This window comes from Staurois parvus, unplaced genomic scaffold, assembly GCF_062004578.1.
Source record: "Staurois parvus isolate SC_StPar_1 unplaced genomic scaffold, SC_StPar_1.0 ptg001234l, whole genome shotgun sequence".
NCBI lineage: Eukaryota > Metazoa > Chordata > Amphibia > Anura > Ranidae > Staurois > Staurois parvus.
The window spans coordinates 219,907-242,316 of record NW_028319030.1 but is presented as its reverse complement, the minus strand read 5'-3'; the positions used below and the strand labels follow the sequence as shown (position 1 = coordinate 242,316).

The window sequence follows — 22,410 nt, the reverse complement described above, 5'->3', positions numbered from 1 at the left end:
CTGTCTTTCTCAAGACCCTGAATTTTCCCAACCTCACCAAGGATGTCACACACCACCACCTGAACAGGAAGGACCTTTTGCCGAATGGAAACCTGACACCGTGCATTCCATGTGTAGTAACGGGTCACTAGACAAACTAGAAAAAGAGTGTTCAAATCAAAACCAGTATTATTTTCCAATGCCCCATATACCCACTCTGCATAAGACATGCAGTGCAGGAAGGGGATGTCTAGAGCCCTCCCCACCTCTTTATACACCTCTATGTTGAAGGGACACTGAAGCAAGAAGTGGTCCATAGATTCCACCTCGCCCCCACACTCCGTCCTCGGACAACCACGGTTATCCAGAGAACGGTACTTCAAGTTTCCCCTCACATAGAGACTGCCGTGGAACGCAAGCCAGGCCTGGTCCCTAAACTTCAAGGGAATCCTTTCCATATTTATCAAACGTAGCCCCTCCCGCAAAATATGGCCTGGGCAATCCTTCAAGGCCAATGGTGCATGAAACGCAGAGGCCATGACCCTCTCTCTCAGGAGTCTCCCAGGGAGCGATCTGACCTCTTCCACAGTCACACACCACTGCCTCAGTATCTTCAAGCACGGAGTGACATAAGCCGGGAGCTTACCATGCCTGACTCTCAAGCTTCTCACTGGCCCGCCTCTCTCCCAACAGTTCAGAAAAGGCTTAAACCAGACTTGGAAAAGGCCTACCCATGCAGGCGGTCTCTCTTTTAACATGTTACCAAGATTATGTTTAATAAACATCAGAGAGAAGAAAACAACTGGGTTGACCATACCTAGGCCACCCTCCCGCCTGGATCGATAAGTCACATCCCGCTTCACAAGGTTCAGTCTGTTCCCCCATAATAGCTGGAAGAAGCAGCTGTAAACCCTCGTGTAGAGAGACTCTGGCAAGAGACAAACGAAACTGACGTATAAGAAAACAGGGACCAAGTAAGTCTTGATTAGGTCAACCCTTTCCCTTAGGGACAGCCGCCACCCCCTCCAGCATCTCACTTTAACATCGGCATCTGCCAACCTGGACTCCCAATTTGTTTTGCTGTAGTCGTCAGGACCAAATTCGATGCCTAGCACTTTTACCTTCTGTCGGGGCTCAGGGAAGGCATCCGGAAGCTCGAAGCCTTCACCTTCCCTGCCCATCCAGAAAACTTCACACTTGTCATGATTAATCTTGGAGCCTGATGCCTCCGCATACTGCTCCATCACCGAGACCACCTCCTGCGCCTCACCGGTCCCAGAGATGAATACAGATACATCATCGGCATAAGCCACGACCCTCAAAGGTGGTTCACCAGTAGTGCCCACCGGCACCCCGCCCAACACCCCGCCATCTAGCCTTCTAATGAAGGGGTCGATGGCAAAGGCATAGAGCAGAGGGCTCAGAAGACACCCCTGGCGCACCCCCGAGCCGACCTCAAAGGGCCGCCCAATCCAACCATTGATCAACATGAAGCTCTCAGCCCCTCTGTACAAAGCCTGAAGCCATCCAATGAACCTCCCCTCCAGGCTATACCTGTCAAGGAGATGCCAGAGGTACTTGTGGTCGACCCAATCAAAAGCCTTAGGTTGATCCAACGCCAGCAAGTACTTCCCACAGCCATCAGCCCTGCACTGCTCCAGAGCCTCCCGGAGAGCTAACACCACTGAAAAAGTACTCCTGCCCTGGACCGAGCAGTGCTGCTGCTGCGAAAGTAGACCGTCTGCCACTGACGACAAGCGCCAGAAAAGGATCTTGGCCAGGATCTTTCTATCGACATTGAGCAGGCTAATGGGGCGCCAATTCTCAATCATCATAGGGTCCTTACCTTTTGACAGCAAGATCACAGCTGACTTCCTCATGGAGGGAGGGAGCGAACCCTCATCCAGACAGCAGTTAAACACCTCCGCTAGGTGAGGTGCCAAGCTAGATTTGAAAGTCTTAAAAAACTCCGCTGTCAACCCATCTGGCCCTGGTGTCTTTTTAATGGCCAGACTGTCTATCGCTTTGGCAACCTCTTCAGCTGTGATCTCACTTGTCAAACTTGTGGACGGGTGTTATTCTCTAAACCTGGTGTAGAGTCCAGGAAGCTTGACATCCCTGCCCGGTCAAGGTGCTTCTCTTTCAAAAGACCCTCAAAAAAAGCCCTTGAGACCTGGATATCGTCAGGGATCAGGGATCCTGTACTATCCCTCAGGCCGCTGATCGTCTTAATTGCTATGCTCCGCTTACAATTCTGGTAAGGGTCGGGTGAATGGTACTTCCCGTAGTCCCTCTCCAGAACCAAAGAGGCATGCCGATCATACTGATACTTCTCCAAGAGAAGCTTAACCTCTGAGATTGCCCCAGAATCTCCACCCTCTGAGACAAGGCGGTCAAGCTTTCTCCGTAACTGCTGATAGGCAATGTATTTCTCAAGTTGTTTCTTCTTACCTAGGGCCTTGAAAAACCTGCCAATCTGCACTTTGGTAAGCTCCCACCATTCTGACTTACTGCCGCAAAAATCCAGGATGGTCTCCTGTGCTTGAAGAAACTCCTCAAAGGATCGTCGGACCTCTTCGTCCTCCAGCAGAGCCAAATTCATCCTCCAGACACCCCTTCCCCTCAGCGGCGTATATAAGGCATTCAAAATCACAGTTAACAAAAGGTGGTCGGAAAACTCCACCGCCTGACACTCAGGTGCCGAGAAAGCGGAGTCCCCCTTTAAAAAAAAAACCTATCTATTCTACTCTCACTTCTACCTCGCCTAAAAGTGAATCCCGTGCTGTCTGGGCTGTGCTTAATTAAGGCATCCTCCAGACCTGCTTCCCTAACTATTGCATTTAAAAAAACGCTGTCATACTCCAGCCTGTCATTGGAGCCCTTCCTGTCCTTGAGCCTAGTGACAGTATTAAAGTCTCCTCCAAAAACAACTTGCCGGGACATAAAAAGGAAAGGCTTAATCCTTGTAAAGAGGCATTTCCTACCCCACGTAGACTGGGGACCATAGATGTTAATGAGCCTTAGCTCCTGCCCCTTCACAAGGACGTCCAAGACCATACACCTTCCAATCTCTACCTCAATGACCCGCCGACACGTTATCATGCCGGAAAAAAGTACCGCAACTCCGCTGTAAGGCTCAGCTGCAAGAGACCAAAAGGAAGGACCACACCTCCACTCCCTTTTTGCTAGATGGACATCAGCTAGGCTGGTAAGCCTGGTCTCTTGCAAAAATAAACTGTCAGCTCCAATACTGCTGAGCAAAAATAAGGCCGTACTTCTTGCACTTACAGACTTTATGCTGGCAACATTAATGGTTGCCACATTTATCGGAGCGGGAACTGCCATTAAGGTAGTTGAGATGAGCGTTTCTTAACTTTGGTTTTCTCAGCTTTAGATGGGGGTCTAGTCCTTTTAAGGGACCCTCCAGCCTCTTCCTCCTCCATGGGGGAAAGAGACTCTCCAGTGTCTCCCTCTTCCCCTGAAAGAACCCCAAACTTATTCTCAAGAGATATAACCTCGACCTCCAGTGAGGAAACTGAAGAAGAAGGGGACAGCACTGCCCTATTTCTACCTCCCTTCCCCACCAAAGACCACACACCCTCCTTATTCTCCTTAGATGTTCCATCCTTCCCAGGGACTAAGCTCTCCTGCCCAGCCTTCACCTGACCCTTAGATGCCGCCGAGCCCCCTGTCCGACCTCTGCGACGCTGCGGGAGCAAAACTGGCGGGGGGACCACAAATAGTTTACACACCCCTGCCCCCTTAGCCGCCTCACCCAACTTGGAACTAACAGGGGGGGGCACACGAGGAGGGGCAGACAACACCTGGGAGGACACAGAGACAGGGGAAGACACCACAACAGGGGGGGGGGGTTACAGGCACACTAGGGGTTACACATGGTGCACCTGGCACCAGGGCATCCGGAGCAGTTGCCCCATCAGGAGCTGGGCCTGCACCCGCCTCCTCTGCATCCATCCTGGCCAACTCCTCAGCAATATCAGATAAATTATGTAATGCTTCAGGGCATTGGTTGTAGGATTGCCCCAATACCTGACAGAGGTTACACCGAATTTGATTACAATCACGGGCTACGTGACCAATACCCTGGCATAATGAGCACTTCAGGACCTCACAACTTGAGGCGAAGTGCCCCTTGTTGCCACACCGGTGGCAGACTTTCGGCTGCCCGGCATAAAAGACTATTAGTCTGTCCTTCCCAAGGAAAGCCGAAGATGGGAGATGCTTCACCATGTTATTCTCCACCTGCAGCCTTACGGTCGCCGACCATCCCCCAGTCCAGATCCCACGATCGTCCAAGATTTTCCTAAGGGGTGCTAACACTTCCCCAAACCGATTTAGCCATACAATAATATCCGCCGAGGGGATCGACTCATTCCTGACCAGGATTGTAACATTTTTGACAAGGGGCTGCCTAGAAATAACTTTTGGTGTCAGGCCCTCCCACCTGGGGGTCCCCTTCCACTCATTTTCATATTTTTGCCAGAACAAGTCTAGGCACTCCGGCTTCACAAATGATACATCATATTTAGAGATGAGCGAAGTATTCAAAAATTCGATTCGGCTGATTCGGCGAATTTCAGGAAGAAATTTGATTCGATGCGAATTTATTCGCTACGAAGATACCTTATAAAAAGGGTTTCTAGGCTTCAGAGAGCCTTTAAATTAGTGCAGAACACTGTACCTTTAATTTAAATGCCCTTGGAGATGAGGAAGGAGAAGGAGAAGGAGAAGGATGAGAAGAAGGAGAAGGATGAGAAGAAGGAGAAGGAGAAGGATGAGAAGAAGGAGAAGGAGAAGGATGAGAAGAAGGAGAAGGAGAAGGAGAAGGATGAGAAGATGGAGAAGTAGAAGGATGAGAAGATGGAGAAGGAGAAGGATGAGAAGAAGGAGAAGGAGAAGGATGAGAAGAAGGAGAAGGATGAGAAGAAGGAGAAGGATGAGAAGAAGGAGAAGGATGAGAAGAAGGAGAAGGATGAGAAGAAGGAGAAGGATGAGAAGAAGGAGAAGGATGAGAAGAAGGAGAAGGATGAGAAGAAGGATGAGAAGAAGGATGAGAAGAAGGAGAAGGATGAGAAGAAGGAGAAGGAGAAGGATGAGAAGAAGGAGAAGGAGAAGGATGAGAAGAAGGAGAAGGAGAAGGATGAGAAGAAGGAGAAGGAGAAGGATGAGAAGAAGGAGAAGGAGAAGGATGAGAAGAAGGAGAAGGAGAAGGATGAGAAGAAGGAGAAGGAGAAGGATGAGAAGAAGGAGAAGGAGAAGGATGAGAAGAAGGAGAAGGAGAAGGATGAGAAGAAGGAGAAGGATGAGAAGAAGGAGAAGGATGAGAAGAAGGATGAGAAGAAGGATGAGAAGAAGGAGAAGGATGAGAAGAAGGATGAGAAGAAGGAGAAGGATGAGAAGAAGGATGAGAAGAAGGAGAAGGATGAGAAGAAGGAGAAGGAGAAGGATGAGAAGAAGGAGAAGGAGAAGGATGAGAAGAAGGAGAAGGAGAAGGATGAGAAGAAGGAGAAGGAGAAGGATGAGAAGAAGGAGAAGGAGAAGGATGAGAAGAAGGAGAAGGATGAGAAGAAGGATGAGAAGAAGGATGAGAAGAAGGAGAAGGATGAGAAGAAGGAGAAGGATGAGAAGTAGGAGAAGGATGAGAAGAAGGAGAAGAATGAGAAGAAGGATGAGAAGAAGGAGAAGGATGAGAAGAAGGATGAGAAGAAGGAGAAGGATGAGAAGAAGGAGAAGGATGAGAAGAAGGATGAGAAGAAGGAGAAGGATGAGAAGAAAGATGAGAAGAAGGAGAAGGATGAGAAGAAGGATGAGAAGAAGGAGAAGGATGTGAAGAAGGAGAAGGAGAAGGATGAGAAGAAGGAGAAGGATGAGAAGAAGGAGAAGGAGAAGGATGAGAAGATGGAGAAGGATGAGAAGAAGGAGGAGGATGAGAAGAAGGAGAAGGAGAAGGATGAGAAGAAGGAGAAGGAGAAGGATGAGAAGAAGGAGAAGGAGAAGGAGAAGGATGAGAAGAAGGAGAAGGATGAGAAGAAGGAGAAGGATGAGAAGAAGGAGAAGGAGAAGGATGAGAAGAAGGAGAAGGATGAGAAGAAGGAGAAGGAGAAGGATGAGAAGAAGGATGAGAAGAAGGATGAGAAGAAGGATGAGAAGAAGGAGAAGGATGAGAAGAAGGATGAGAAGAAGGAGAAGGATGAGAAGAAGGAGAAGGAGAAGGATGAGAAGAAGGAGAAGGATGAGAAGAAGGAGAAGGATGAGAAGAAGGATGAGAAGAAGGATGAGAAGAAGGAGAAGGATGAGAAGAAGGAGAAGGATGAGAAGAAGGACAGTTCTGTGACAGTTTCTGTCTATTTCTGACAGTTCTGTGACATTCACTCCATACAGCGGTTTCAACCGCTGTATGGAGTGAATGTCACAGAACTGTCAGAAATAGCCTATTTCTGACAGTTCTGGGACACTCACTCCATACAGCGGTTGAAACATTGTATCTATTTGTTTCCATAAATGACATTCTGCAGATACACTTAGAGGAGCTCTGCAGATACACTTTTTGCCGGCTTGGAATTATTCTTATTTTCATCCTACTTCTTCTTCTTCTTCTTCTTCATCCTCATCCTCTTCTTCTTCTTCTGAGGATGAGGATGAAGAAGTAGGATGAAAATAAGAATAATTCCAAGCCGGCAAAAAGTGTATCTGCAGAGCTCCTCTAAGTGTATCTGCAGAATAGAGGAGCTCTGCAGATACACTTTTTGCCGGCTTGGAATTATTCTTATTTTCATCCTACTTCTTCTTCTTCTTCTTTTTCTTCATCCTCATCCTCAGAAGAAGAAGAAGAGGATGAGGATGAGGATGAAGAGGAAGAAGAAGAAGAAGTAGGATGAAAATAAGATTAATTCCAAGCCGGCAAAAAGTGTATCTGCAGAGCTCCTCTATTCTGCAGATACACTTAGAGGAGCTCTGCAGATACACTTTTTGCCGGCTTGGAATTATTCTTATTTTCATCCTACTTCTTCTTCTTCTTCTTCATCCTCATCCTCTTCTTCTTCTTCTGAGGATCAGGATGAGGATGAAGAAGAAGTAGGATGAAAATAAGAATTCCAAACCGGCAAAAAGTGTATCTGCAGAGTTCCTCTATTTCTGACAGTTCTCCGACAGCTCCTTCACATGTACAGCGGTTGAAACATCTGTATCCTAAATGGAAACTAATAGATACAATGTTTCAACCGCTGTACATGTGAAGGAACTGTCAGAGAAATGTCAGAAATAGCGGAGCACTCTGCAGGGACACTTTTGCCGGCTGATCGGGAAAAATTCGAATCGCGCACCCGAAGTAGGCAAATTTTCGGATTCGACGCGAATCGAATTTTTCCTGAAATTCGTATCGAATTCCGGTTCGCCTGGTTCGATTTGCTCATCTCTAATCATATTCCCCGGTCCCCACCGGGGCTATAAAGCAAATATGTCTACTGCTTTGAAGCCCATATCCAGAATTCTGTCAACAACATCTCTTCTATTTGGGGTGGTGCTTCCTCCGTCCCATTTTAGCTGGACAACGTTCCTTCTTTTTATAGTTGGTGGTGATCTCCCTGCCTGACCCTCCGGTGGTCTTGCTACCCCCTGTCTATTTTTTAAAGCCGCTGAATAGCTCAGGGCTCCCTTGGCAACCGGGGCTGAGACTGGGCCTGCAGCTGGGGCTGAGACTGGGCATGCAGCTGGGGCTGAGACGGGGCATGCAGCTGGGGCTGAGACGGGGCATGCAGCTGGGGCTGAGACGGGGCATGCAGCTGGGGCTGAGACGGGGCATGCAGCTGGGGCTGAGACGGGCATGCAGCTGGGGCTGAGACGGGGCCTGCAGCTGGGGCTGAGACGGGGCCTGCAGCTGGGGCTGAGACGGGGCCTGCAGCTGGGGCTGAGACTGGGGCTGAGACGGGGCCTGGAGCTGGGACTGAGACTGGGGCTGAGACTGGGCCTGCAGCTGGGGATGGGGCTATACTGGCCGCAGCAGACACTGCACCAACCAAATTGGCCTCACATGAAGCTCCCATATTATCAATATTTGCATTTGCTGCAGATTTGTCACACACAACCACACAAGTGTCCGACACATCACTTACAGTCCCCGCAGCCGGAGAGGCTTTCAACTGCGGCTTCACCACCTTCCCCTCCTGCGATTTGCAACTGTTTTCCATCTTGCTGGGAAGTTTTTCCTGCTTTACAAAAAACAATTTCTCAGTCTTTTTTGGCTTCAGTGGCCTAGGGCACTTGTTTGCCTCATCACCAGTGTCATCAGTTGAAAATGCGAACTGCCGTCCACGCAGGGGGGGACTCTAATGCAGTCACAAATTCCATGGCACCAACCTCCTCCTCCTGCTCCACCTGGGATCCCCAATCTAGCCGCTGTTGCTGAGGGGGGATGGGTTCCGACTCACCCTCCGGTATTAAACATTCTCCAGCATGCTGAGAAGCAACTGTGCTGCCTTCTCCAACCTCACCTGGGGGGTCTGACAGGTCCCCAGATGACACCGCCTCTCCGATCTGGCCCCTCGAGACCGCTAGGGATCTGTCACGGGCCTGCCTGAAACGCTCCTCATTCATGTATTTCTCCCGCATGAACCCGCTGGATGCTTTCAGGGTCTCCACTAGATCACATTGCTGGCGCACTGCCTGCTCCATACGCTCCAGCTCAGGCTTCATAGCTTGCCGCTTTGTGCTCCACACACGATCATAAGATGACTTGAACTTCCTGAGGTCATTTTTCATTCTGACCAGCTTGTCTTCCTCCTTCCCGATCCTTGCCACATGGGCGGCCACAAGGCCCCGATAATCCGCATACGATTTCCCTCCTTTAGGGCCTTTTCCCAGGTCCTCAATAGCTGGCATGTCAGGACCGGTACTAGGAGCCCCAGGGGTCCCTCCTCCTGGATCATGGCCAGGCTCGGCCATCCTCTCCTGGGTAGTGCCAGAAATTTAGTCCCTGGCTCAGACTGAGGCCTAGCAGGACCTCACACAGCATACACCATACACTGTCTGTGCAGCACCACGCCCACTTCCTCCTAACGACACTCAGCTGTAGGTAGCTGGAAATTTTTTATTAAAAGGTCTTGCCACCAGCAACAAAAAACATTTTCTTACAAAAATATAAAGTTGATATATACAAATAAATAAATACAAAATACCATACGACTGGTCTAAACAAAGATCAACTGAATACAGTAATAATTCACAAAGCATAATCAAAATTATAACACACCGATATACGCCTTTATGGCAAAAAATAGGAAAGCATAATATAAAAATGTCAGGGCCTTTATGGCCTATATCACAGCACTGGCCTGTATGGGAGTCTTCCGCTATGCAGATAAGTTTTCACACAAAGGTCCTTTTGGCCAATAAGGTAGGGGCGGTGCCATTATGGCCCATATCACTCATGACGAGGCATTTGGCCTGTCTGAGATTCGGGGAGGAAAAATCTTAACAGCAGCTTATTCAGTCTATCAGGCTTTGACAAAAGCCCTTTCGGCCTGTCAGACAAAAAAGAGGCTTTTATGCCTCATCCACCTATACACATACTTAGGCCCTTTTGGCCATATCATAATCATAAATATATTTAACACACAAAACAAAAAATGCAGAACAAAGGCTGAGAAACGCAGGTCTTCAAATGTACGTAGCCTCTCTTCAAAAATTCTTCATCCAAAATCTAAGGGAGTGGAACACTCAGAGAAAAAAAAAAAAAAGAACAGCATCCTCACCCAGAGATCAACAGACAGCGGCTACAGACCTGATATTCCTCCACGCCTCTATCCAGGCCCTTCGCCACAGTCTGTCTTTCTCAAGACCCCGAATTTTCCCAACCTCACCAAGAATGTCATATACCACCACCGAGACAGGAAGGATTTTCTGCCGAATGGAAACCTGACACCGTGCATTCCAAGTGAAATATCGGACCACTAGACAAACTAGAAAAAGAGTGTCAAAGTCAAAATCCACATGTCTTTCAAATGCCCCATATACCCACTCTGCATAAGACATGCAGTGCAGGAAGGGGATGTTTAGAGCCCTCCCCACCTCTTTGTATACCTCTATATTGAAAGGGCACTGAAGCAAGAAGTGGTCCATAGTCTCCACTTCACCCCCACACTCCGTCCTAGGACAACCACGGTTGTCCAGAGAACGGCACTTCAAGTTCCCTCTCACATATAGCCTGCCATGGAATGCGAGCCAGGCCTGGTCCCTGAACTTCAAGGGAATCCTTTCCATATTTATCAATCTTAAGCCCTCCCGCGAAATATGGCCTGGGCAATCCTTCAAGGCCAGCGGTGCATGAAAAGCAGTGGCCACGACCCTCTCCCTGAGGAATTTCCCAGGAACAGATCTGACCTCCTCCGCCGTCACACACCACCGCCTAAGTATTTCCAAACTAAGGGCAACATAAGCCGGGAGCTTACCGTGCTTGACTCTCAGGCTTCTCACTGGCCCGCCACTCTCCCAACAGCTCAGAAAGGGTTTAAACCAAGCCCGAAATAAACCCACCCATGCAGGTGGCTTCTCTTTCAGCATATTACCAAAATTATGTTTTACAAACATAACAGAGAAGAAAACAATTGGGTTTACCATCCCTAGGCCACCCTCCCGCCTGCACCGGTAGGTCACATTCCGCTTCACTAGGTTCAGTCTGTTTCCCCATAATAGCTGGAAGAAACAGCTGTAGACCCTCGTATAGAGAGACTCTGGCAAGAGACAAATGTAACTGACGTACAAAAAGACTGGAATCAGGTAGGTCTTGATTAGATTGACCCTTTCCCTTAGGGAGAGTCGCCACCCCTTCCAGCATCTCACTTTAACCTCGGCATCAGACAACCTGGATTCCCAATTCGATTTACCATAATCATCAGGGCCAAATGTGATGCCTAACACTTTGATCTTTGGCTGGGGCTCCGGGAAGGTATCCGGAAGCGAGAAGTTCTCACCTTCCCTACCCATCCAGAAAACTTCACTTTTCTCACGATTGATCTTGGAGCCTGATGCCTCCGCATACTGTTCCATCTCTGAGACCACCTCCTGCGCCTCTTCAGTCCCAGAGATGAAAACAGACACGTCATCGGCATAGGCCACGACTCTCAAAGGCGGCTCACCAGTAGCACCCACCGGCACCCCACCCAAAGCCCCGCCATCTAGCCTCCTGATGAAGGGGTCAATGGCAAAGGCATAGAGCAAGGGACTCAGCGGACACCCCTGGCGCACCCCAGAGCCAACCTCAAAGGGTCACCCAACCCAACCATTGATCAACATGAAGCTCTCCGCCCCTCTGTACAATGTTTTCAACCAGCCAATAAACCTCCCTTCCAGGCCATACTGGTCAAGGAGATGCCAGAGGTACTTATGATCTACCCAATCAAAGGCCTTGGCCTGATCCAGCGCCAGCAAATACTTCCCACTGCCATCAGCCCTGCATCGCTCCAGAACCTCCCGGACAGCTAACACCGCTGTAAACATACTTCTGCCCTGAACCGAGCAGTGCTGACGCTGTGAAAGTAACCCGTCTGCCACTGACGACAAGCGCCAGAAAAGGATCTTGGCCAGAATCTTCCTATCGACATTGAGAAGGCTGATGGGGCGCCAATTCTCAATCATCGAAGGGTCCTTACCCTTTGACAGCAAGATCACAGCCGATTTCCTCATGGAGGGAGGGAGCGAACCCTCATCCAGACAGCTATTAAAGACCTCCGCAAGGCGAGGTGCCAAGCTGGACTTAAAAATCTTAAAGAATTCTGCTGTCAAGCCATCTGGCCCAGGCGTCTTCCTGATGGCCAGACTATCTATGGCTTTGACTACCTCTTCAACTGTGATCTCACCTGTCAAACTTGTGGGTGGAATGTTGTTTTCCAGACCTGGCGTAGACTCCAAAAAGCTCGACATCCTTGCCTGGTCGAGGTGCTTCTCCCCCAAGAGATCTTCAAAGAATGCCCTTGAGACCTCCAAGATCCCTGACCTGGATTTCGTCAGAGATCCCGTACTATCTCTCAGACCGGTGACCGTTTTAATCGCTATACCTTGCTTGCAGTTCTGGTAAGGGTCAGGCGAATGGTATTTCCCATAGTCCCTCTCCAAAACCAAAGAGGTATGCCGATCATACTGATACTTCTTCAAGAGAAGCTTAACCTCTGAGATTGCCCCAGAATCTCCACCCTCAGAGACAAGGCGATCAAACTTCCTCCGCAGCTGTTGGTAGGCAACATACTTATCAAATTGTTTTTTCTTACCTAGGGCCTTGAAAAACCTGCCAATCCGCACTTTGATAAGCTCCCACCACTCCGACTTACTGCTGCAGAAATCCAGGATGGTCTCCTGAGCTTGAAAAAAATCCTCAAAGGATCGTCTCACCTCCTCATCGTCCAGCAGAGTTGAATTCAATCTCCAGACACCCCCTCCCCTTAGGTGGCGTATCTGAAATATTCAAAGACACAGTCAGCAAAAGGTGGTCGGAAAACTCCACCGCCTGACACACAGGTGCCGAGAAGGCGGAGTCCCCCTTTAAAAAAAACCTATCTATTCTACTCTCACTTCTACCTCGCCTAAAAGTGAATCCCGTGCTGTCCGGGCTGCGCTTAATTAAGGCATCCTCCAGACCTGCTTCCCTAACTATCGCATTTAAAAAAACGCTGTCATACTCCAGCCTGTCATTGGAGCCCTTCCTGTCCTTAAGCCTAGTGACAGTATTAAAGTCTCCTCCAAAGACAACTTGCCGGGACGTAAAAAGGAAAGGCTTAATCCTTGTAAAGAGGCATTTCCTACCCCACGTAGACTGGGGACCGTAGATATTAATGTGCCTTAGCTCTTGCCCCTTCACAAGGACGTCCAAGACCATACACCTTCCAATCTCTACCTCAATGACCCGCCGACACGTTACCATGCCGGAAAAAAGTACCGCAACTCCGCTGTAAGGCTCGGCCGCAAGAGACCAGAAGGAAGGACCACACCTCCACTCCCTTTTTGCTAGATGGACATCAGCTAGGCTGGTAAGCCTGGTCTCTTGCAAAAATAAACTGTCAGCTCCAATACTGCTGAGCAAAAATAAGGCCACACTTCTAGCACCTACAGACTTTATGCTGGCAACATTGATGGTTGCCACATTTATCGGAGTGGGAACTGCCATCAAGGTAATTGAGATGGTCGTTTCTTAGCCTTTGTCTTCCTCTGCTTTGCAGAGGACCTGAGTTTCTTTTGGGTTCCCTTTCCAACCCCATCATCCATAGGGGAGAGGGTACCTCCAGAATCCCCTTCCTCCCCGGAGAGGACCTCAAACTTGTTGCCAGATATAATCTCTACTTCCAAAGAGGAAACAGACGATGCAGGGGACAACCCTACCCTGCTCCCTCCCTTCCCAACCACAGACCACCGCTCCCCCTTGGTCACTTTACTTAACCCACCTTCCTTAGGGACAGATATCAATCCTGCCTCTTTCCCAACCACCTCAGACGCCACCACATCACCACCAGATTTTCGGCGGCGCCGTGGGAGAAGTACGGGGGGAGGCATCACTGAAGGCGCTCCAGATGCCTTCTTGGCTCCAACGCCTCGGTTTTTCCTAACAGGGGGGATAGGAACACTGGGGGAAGGGGTAGACAACACTGGGAAAGATATTTGGGGGGACACAGAGACAGTGGGAGACTCTCCAGAGGGAGAGGGTACAGACACATTAGGTGTCACAACAGGCACCGACAGCACCAAAGAACCCTCGGTGTCAGATCTATCCGAGGAAGGGGGCGGGGGGGTGGCTCCTCACCCCTCTCCTCAGCATCCATCCGGTCCAGCTCCTCCATGAGCCCGGATAAATTGTGGAGTGCCTCTGGGCACTTACTGTATGAGTGCCCCAGCTGTTGGCAAAGATTACACCTTATTAAATGACACTCTCTGGCTGTATGCCCCATCCCCTGACACAGACAACATTTCAGGATTTCACATGTCGCTGCAAAGTGCCCCTTGTTTCCACACCGGTGGCAGACTTTAGGCTGGCCAGCGTAAAAAATGGTCAGCCTGTCTCTCCCTAGGAATGCTGAAGTGGGCACATGCTTGATCTTATTATCCTCCGTATGTAGTCTGACTGTTGCTGCCCACCCACCTGTCCATATCCCCCCACCTGTCCATGTCCCCCCACCTGTCCATATCCCCCCACCTGTCCATATCCCCCCACCTGTCCATATCCCCCTATCATCTGTAATCTTCCTTATGGGGGCCAAGACATCCCCATATTTCCCCAACCAGATAGTAATGTCAGCTGCCGGGATGGTTTCATTCCTCACCAAGATGGTTATATTCTTGGTTAGCGACTGACGCGACACCACTTTAGGTACTAGCCCCTCCCACCTTGGGGTCCCTTTACACTGGTTCTCAAACTTTATCCAGAATGTTTCTAGACCTTCCGGACTCTGAAAAGAAATGTCATATTCGCCAGACCCCAATGGGGCTATGAAGGCAAATATGTCATGAGCCCTAAAGCCCATCTCAATGATGCGATCCACCACTTCCCTTCTGATTGGGGGCGGGGCTTTTCCTTCCCATCGTATCTGCACAACGTTCCTTCTTTGTGCCGCAGGCCCCCCCATGGTTACTACAGGCGGATGCACCGCAGCCTGCCCCCTTCTTAGGGCAGCAGAATAATCCAGTACAGGGGGGGGAGAGGAGGCAGACACCCCCTTCACAACACTTGACATAGAAGGAGCATTACCCGTGGGAGCAATACTCTGCACATAAGATGACACATTACCCGTGGGAGCAATACTCTGCACAGCAGCCGATACATTACCCGTGGGAGCAATACTCTGCACAGCAGCTGACACCTCCCCCACTGGAGCAATACTCTGCACAGCAGCTGACACCACCCCCACTGGAGCAATACTCTGCACAGCAGCTGACACCACCCCCACTGGAGCAATACTCTGCACAGCAGCTGACACCACCCCCACTGGAGCAATACTCTGCACAGCAGCTGACACCACCCCCACTGGAGCAATACTCTGCACAGCAGCTGACACCTCCCCCACTGGAGCAATACTCTGCACAGCAGCTGATACATTACCCGTGGGAGCAATACTCTGCACAGCTGCTGACACCTCCCCCACTGGAGCAATGTTCTGCACAGCAACCTGCTCCCCTGCAGCATTACTCACCCTCCCGCTCTGCTCCTTTGGCAGCAGCTCACTGGGGATTTGTTCCAGCCGCACATACACAGCCTTCTCCCTCCCCCGCTGCTTCACCGGCTTCTGCCGACTACACCCCTCATCACCAGACTCCTCAGACGTGAAGGCAAAGTGCCGGCCATGAAGCGGAGACTCCAACTCCGTTATGAAGCGTAGCCCTACCACACCATCACCGGGAGTCTCCTGTGACCCCCACTCCAGTTGCGGCTGCTGCTGGGCAGGGATAGTTCCTGGCGTCTGCTCCGCTCCGGCCTCCAGAACCACCTCCACCACCATTGGTGCGCTCCCTCCGGTTGGGGAAAGCCCATCCGACGACACTGGCGCTCTGGTTGGCTCTGATAGGTCCCCAGATGAGACTTCCTCCATAGGTCGACTTCTCACCGCTGCCATCGATCGTTCCCTGGCTTGTCTGAAGCGCTCCTCATTGGAGAATTTCTCCCTCAGGACCCCGCTGGCTTGCTTCAGGGATGACACGAGGTTGGCCTGCCGACGGACAGCCTGCTCCATGGCGTCCATCTCGGGCCTCATCAGCTGCCTCTTGGTGCTCCACACCCGCTCATACCCGGATCTTTTCTTTTTCAGATCCAGCCGCATCTTATTCAGCTTCTCCTCTTCCTTCTTGATTCTGGCCACATGAGCAGTCACTCGCCCACGATATGTAGCGTAGCTTTCCCCCTCTTTGGGGGCACTTCCCAGGTCCTCCACTTCCATGGGACCGGTACTAGGCTCACCCGGGGGGGGGGTCCCCCGCCCGGATCACGGCCGGGCTCGGCCATCCAGCCTTGGGCCTAGCAGTAAAATAAAGGCCCAGGCTTCAAGTTTGGCCTAAATTGCCTGCAGAGACACAAACTCTGCTCCTCCAGCAGTCTGTGCAGCAGCCACACCTACTTCCTCCTAACGAGGCCCAGCTGTAGGTAGCTGGAGGGATCCTAGAAGGGTGTGTCGATTGCTAGGCTGCTCCTCAACCCTAGTTAGGGCATCAGATTGTATGTAAGATTTGTATCTGCCAGTGTGTGGTCGGCCAGCTGGATTGGAGTGGAGTCTGCCTCCGATGATGGCCAAGAGGTAGTGCGGGCTGTGAAAGTATATCACGGCTGGTCTTATATACGGTTTTATATATTCAAAGTTAAGTCCCCCTTATTCCCTCTAATCTCAAGTCATGGCCGCACGTGCGTGCCTCGGTTAGCTAGACACTTTGCATGACAACGACTCCACAGAACTATATTAGAACTTGTATAGAATTCTCCATGTGGAGTAACATTGGAGCTCAGTTGTTTCTCAGCAACCGGTTTTGGTCTGGTGGTCTTTCTGTATATCTCTGGTTACAGATCACTGTCATAACAGCCCATTTATAAAACAATATTTATAAACCCATTCCTGCCTCCTGAGAACCAAGGGCCACACAACAAGTACCAAAGGGGTTGTCATGATGCCCTCAGGCCACAGGTTGGACACCAGTGCTTTAGTCAATCTGCAATTAAACACAATTTAATTTGTCCAGACTGCCACAGATAGTTACAAATGTTTCCTAAGCATCCTACGGACGCAGCTGATCACGTGATGTGGTAAAAGGCCAATCACAGCGGCCTTTTACCACGTGATCAGCGGTGTCCAATGACACGCTGATCACAGGGAAATGCAAGTGTCGGTTCTCGGCTGCACTTTCCTCACGCTGTCAGATCGTGAGGAAAGTACTGCCGAGAACCGGCAGTTGTCAGAGCGGGGATGATGATGATCAGTGCCCTGATGATCGGTGCCCAGCAGTGACACCCGCAAGTTCCGCCCAGCAGTGCGCCCACTAGCTCCGCCCACCCGTGCCCAGCAGTGCACCCACCTGTGCCCAGCAGTGCCCCCACCTGTGCCCAGTAGTGCACCCACCTGTGCCACTCTGCAGTGCCACCTACCTGTGCCCAGAAGTGCCACCTACATGTGCCCAGCAGTGCCACCCACCTGTGCCCACCCACCTGTGCCCACCAGTGCCACCCACCTGTGCCCACCAGTGCCACCCACCTGTGCCCACCCACCAGTGCCACCCACCAGTGCAGCCCAGCAGTGCTGCCAGTCAGTGCCACCAGTCAGTGCCCAGGGGTTGTGCCAGTCAGTGCCGCCAGTCAGTGCCCAGCAGTGATGCCAGTCAGTGCCGTCTATCAGTACCCATAATCAGTGTCACCTATCAGTGCCGCCTATCAGTGCTGCATATCAGTGCCGCCTATCCGTGACCCCTAATTAGTGCTGTCTATCAGTGCCGCCTATCCGTGCCACCTCATTAGTACTGCCTATCAGTGCCCTTTAGTGCTGCCTATCAGTGCCCATCAGTGCCGTCTATCAGTGCCCATCAGTGCTGCCTCATCAACGCACATCAGTGAAGGAGAAAAAATACCTGTTTGAAAAATTTTATAAAAGAAACAAATAAACTTTTTTTTTTTCAAATTTTTTGCACTTTTTTTATTTATAGCGCAAAAAGTAAAGCGCCCAGTGGCGATTAAATACCACCAAAAGAAAGCTCTATTTGTGAGAAAAAAATGATTAAAATTTCATATGGGTACAATGTTGCATGACCGCGCAATTGTCAATCAAAGTGCGGCAGCGCTGAAAGCTGAAAATTGGCCTGGTAAGGAAGGGGGTATAAGTGCCCGGTAGGCAAGTGGTTAATATTCCTTTTATGAAATACTCTACCATGTAGAGGGGGTGTCCAAGCTTTCTAAGCAAGGAGTCAGATTACTGATCTTCAGACTTTAGGCAGCCAGACTGTGGCCAGTGGAATGAGAAAATTCCTCACGATTAGTTATCAGTGGGAGTAAACAAATTAGCAACTGGGATCAGTAGGAGGAGAAATAGTGCCCCATTGTTGGTGTCAGTTGGAGGAATAGTGCCCCATCATTGGTGTCAGTTGGAGGAATAGTGCCCTATCATTGGTGTCAGTTGGAGGAATAGTGCCCTATCATTGGTTTCAATAGAAGGAATAGTGTCCCATCATTGGTGTCAATTGAAGGAATAGTGTCCCATCATTGGTGTCAATTGAAGGAATAGTGCCCCATCCAGGGGCGGATGGACAACTCATGGGGCCCCCGGGCAATATAGGATCATGGGGCCCCTGTGTCCTTGCCCAAACTCAAAAAAGCCTATGAAAAAGGTACCAGGGGCATCTCATGGGGCCCCCTACTGACCCCGGGCTCTCGGGCAGTGCCCGAGTTTCCAAATGGTCAGTCCGCCCCTGGCCCCATCATTGGTGTCAATGGAATGAATAGTGCCCCATCATTGGTGTCAATGGAAAAAATAGTGTCCCATCATTGGTGTCAATGGAAGGAATAGTGTCCCATCATTGGTGTCAATGGAAGGAATAGTGCCCCATCATTGGTGTCAATGGAAGGAATAGTGATATATTGTTGGTATCAGTGGGAGGAATAGTGCCCCATCATTTGTGTCAATAGAAGGAATAGTGTCCCATCATTGGTGTCAATAAAAGGAATAGTGCCCCATCATTGGTGTCAATGGAAGGAATAGTGCCCCATCATTGGTGTCAATGGAAGGAATAGTGCCCCATCATTGGTGTCAATGGAAGGAATAGTGCCCCATCATTTGTGTCAATAGAAGGAATAGTGTCCCATCATTGGTGTCAATAGAAGGAATAGTGTCCCATCATTGGTGTCAATAGAAGGAATAGTGTCCCATGATTGGTATCAGTGGGAGGAATAGTGTCCCATCATTGGTATCAGTGGGAGGAATAGTGCCCCATCATTGGTGTCAATGGAAGGAATAGTGCCCCATCATTGGTGTCAATGGAAGGAATAGTGTCCCACCATTGGTGTCAATAGAAGGAATAGTGATCCGTTTTTGGTATCAGTGTAAGAAATAGTGCCCCATGTGGCAGGCGCAGCACCCTTTGGTGCCTAGTGTGCTGTGGCATTAGAAAAATGATGCAATTGCTGTTTCTTTGTTTGATTAGACTGACTTTACTCTGTAATTCCTCCAATGCCGCTCTATGGATGCAGTAGGTTTAAAGAGCACACCGAATACTTTAGTTAACTTCTTTAATAACTTCAATCTTCTTCATATAACTGCTTACAATGGCTTTTTTCTTTCATATTACAATGGTTTAATTCGTATTACATTGGGTTGATTCAATAGCTTATCTCGATAGGTTCAATAGATTTGATAAATTTGTTCTGTATATTTCGATAGATTGATAAATTCACTTGGATTTATAAATTTGTTAGATTACTCTACAGTGACTTGATTCGTAAGTTCGGTGGAACTACAAGTAAACACATACAACAGTTTTTAGACACAGATCTACCTGCACTGTTAAACAACAGAGGAACACACAAGTGCATTAAATACCTATTTGGCCTTCTGTACTTCCATGGAGCTTCTCTGATTGGAACTTTGTCTGTTTCCTCCTCTGTCTGGTGAGCATGTGTCTCTAGAAAATCCTAGCAGGGAGTTTTACACAGGAATAAATGAAACTGGCTGGGATTGGTTAAGGCTCTGTACAGTGTGAGGATGGCTGTGATTGGCTCACCTTATACTAACTCTTAAAGGCATATTTTCCTTTTCTGCTTCTGCTAACACAATGAATATATAAATGTCATATAACAATCAAAGACATAAATCACAGCAATGATTCTGCTTTGGCTTTAACATATGCACATATATACTGTACTGAGGTTATTGGCAGGTTTGGTATACACATATATGTGAACCATATTAACAACCTAGGACTGGTCTTAGCTGGCCAGCTACACCCCATCATTGGTGTTAGTGGGAGGAATTGTGTTTTGTATCAATGAGAATCTTCCCCAGGGGCCGGATAATAGCAAGAAAAGAGTTGCATTTGGCCTATGGGCTACAGTTTGGAGACAACTAATATAGAGGGAAGAGAGATCCAGAATGCTATTGCATCTTCTTAAAAAGACTACTTGATTCAACAGATAATCCCTTCTTGTAGATCAATACATTTTTTGTGGTTGGAACTGAGAACTGTTATTCCAGAGTTAGGAATGGATTACCATCTTCCCAAATTGCTGGAATTGGGACGTATACTTTAAAAGCAAAGCCATGATGTCCTCCACAGACTTCCCATGAATGATTTTATTGACAGATATTTCTTTCTCACATCGGTTCTATCCCACAGGCTGCAGAATGAGCGACAACATCAGAAATTTCCGTCTTCGTGATGTTGAAGGAAATGAAGGTTATAATCGGATCATCTTGCAGCTCTTCGGGTTACCGGGAAATGGGAAATCCTCCTTCATCAACTCCTGCAAATATGTCAACGATGGCGGAGAGTTTGTTGCCCACGCTGAGGCTGGAAACAACCAAGGAGGAGGAATAACCACTAGAAGAATCCCTTATGAGCTCACTGAGTCAATATTGATGGTGGATAATCGGGGGATGCCAACACTGGACAGGTTCCAGACAGGAGAGATTTTTGCTCAACTTGGTAAAATTTTATGAACCTTTAAAATGACCTCAGTGATATTTTTTATTAAAAATCAAAGCAATGTGCAGTAACCATACATCCTGAACTTAGAACCCGAGAGAGGGACAGACTGGTGTGAAGATGATATATGGGGGCGTACAGCATGCCATGGGGGAAGGGAGCATGACAACAGTGGGGGAAACCCACTAAAACTGGAGCACGCAGAATCTGGTGCAGTTGTGCATAGGAGCCAATCAGCTTCTAACTTCAGCTTGTTCGATTAAGCTCTGGCAATAAACCCTGGAAGCTGATTGGTTTCTATGAAGAGCTGCACCAGATTTTGCACCCTCCAGTTTTAGTAAATAACCTCCACTGTGTTGTATATAGGCAATGGCATAATGAGGGACAGTTATGTGTAGAGACTGTATACACTGCACACATATTATATGCCACAGCCCTAGTACCCCCAATATATTCTGTAATTACTGTGCCACAAATGACAGTCTCACAGACACACATACATATAAGGACAAAGGACCATTTTAAAACATGGAAACTCTTCCATTGCATATGCTTTTCATCACACAAAGTATGCACAGGGAGCTAACACTTTATCTGAGCCTACCTTTATGAATGATTTCATTAGAACAGTTTGGAACTACATAGTAACCAGAAACTGATGAGATAATGAACTAATTGACCAGAAGATTATAATGTACAGCACAGCTTCTAGAGTGCCAGAGGTAAAGCTATGTAATGTACAACATAGAATATAGAGTGTAGTGGCCAGAAGTATGTAATTTACAACATAACATATAGTGCAGTGGTTAGCAGTATGTAATGTACCACATATCACAGAGAGTGCAGTGGTAAGGGGTGTGTAATGTACAGCACAGCATACAGCATGCAAAGAATTATTATTATTATTATACAGGATTTATATAGCGCCAACAGTTTGCTCAGCGCTTTACAATATAATGGGAGACAATACAGCAACAATACAGTTCAATACAACTGAAGCTTACAATCTAGGAGGGAGGGGCTAGTGGTACAAAAGGTAGTAATTGTGGGGGATGGACTGGTTGGAAGAGTAGAAGATTCCAGTATTAGCTGAGGGCAGGATAGGCTTCCCTGAAGAGATTTTCAGAGATTGCCTAAAAGTGAGCAGAGTAGGCGATAGTCTGATAAATTGGGGTAGAGAGTTCCAGAGAATGGGGAAAGCTCTGTACATAGAGTGCAGAGGGTAACATGGAGGTTAGCTATTGTTCTTAGGAGGTCATAAAATGCCATCACATTGGAGGTCAGTGGGATAATAAATGCCTTAGTGTCAGTGGTCAGAAGAAGGATTTTACAGTATTAGTGGCAGGAAAAATTCCTCCTAATAGATGACAGTCCATAGAAGGAAGAATACCCCAGCATTGGTGTCAGTGGTAAGAAAAACATTATGCACCATTGATCAGAGATGAGAATATTCTCCATCATTGGTTTCAGAGGAAGGAAGACTTTTCCCCATAGTGGGTGTCATTAGAAGGGTGGAACAATGCAGGCAGCATTAGTCAGGAGGTCTCTCCACCTCACAGCACCAGCACCTGACTCTGGAATATGGAATAGAAATATCACCAGCATATCGGGTGTCAAGAGAACCACAGAGCACACAGAGACAGATTGCACGAAACCCAATGTGTGGGCTTTTATTGGGGAGGTTTTTGGGGCACAGACAACAGTTCCTTTAGTCCACAGATCCACACCAGACACAGTAACACAATAAAGTTATTTTGAAGGCAATATGGA

General features: G+C 48.6%; 1 protein-coding gene across 1 annotated transcript in view; it reads left to right on the top strand.

The window, feature by feature from the left end:
* The window catches only part of LOC149437975 (uncharacterized), a 46,945-nt gene that overhangs the window by 8,812 nt on the left and 15,723 nt on the right, over positions 1-22,410 (top strand). The window contains exon 2 of the mRNA XM_089660390.1: positions 20,332-20,640. Within this exon, the coding sequence (XP_089516516.1) occupies positions 20,340-20,640 (301 nt within the window). The 5' untranslated portion in view covers positions 20,332-20,339. The remainder of the gene's footprint in view (positions 1-20,331; positions 20,641-22,410) is intronic.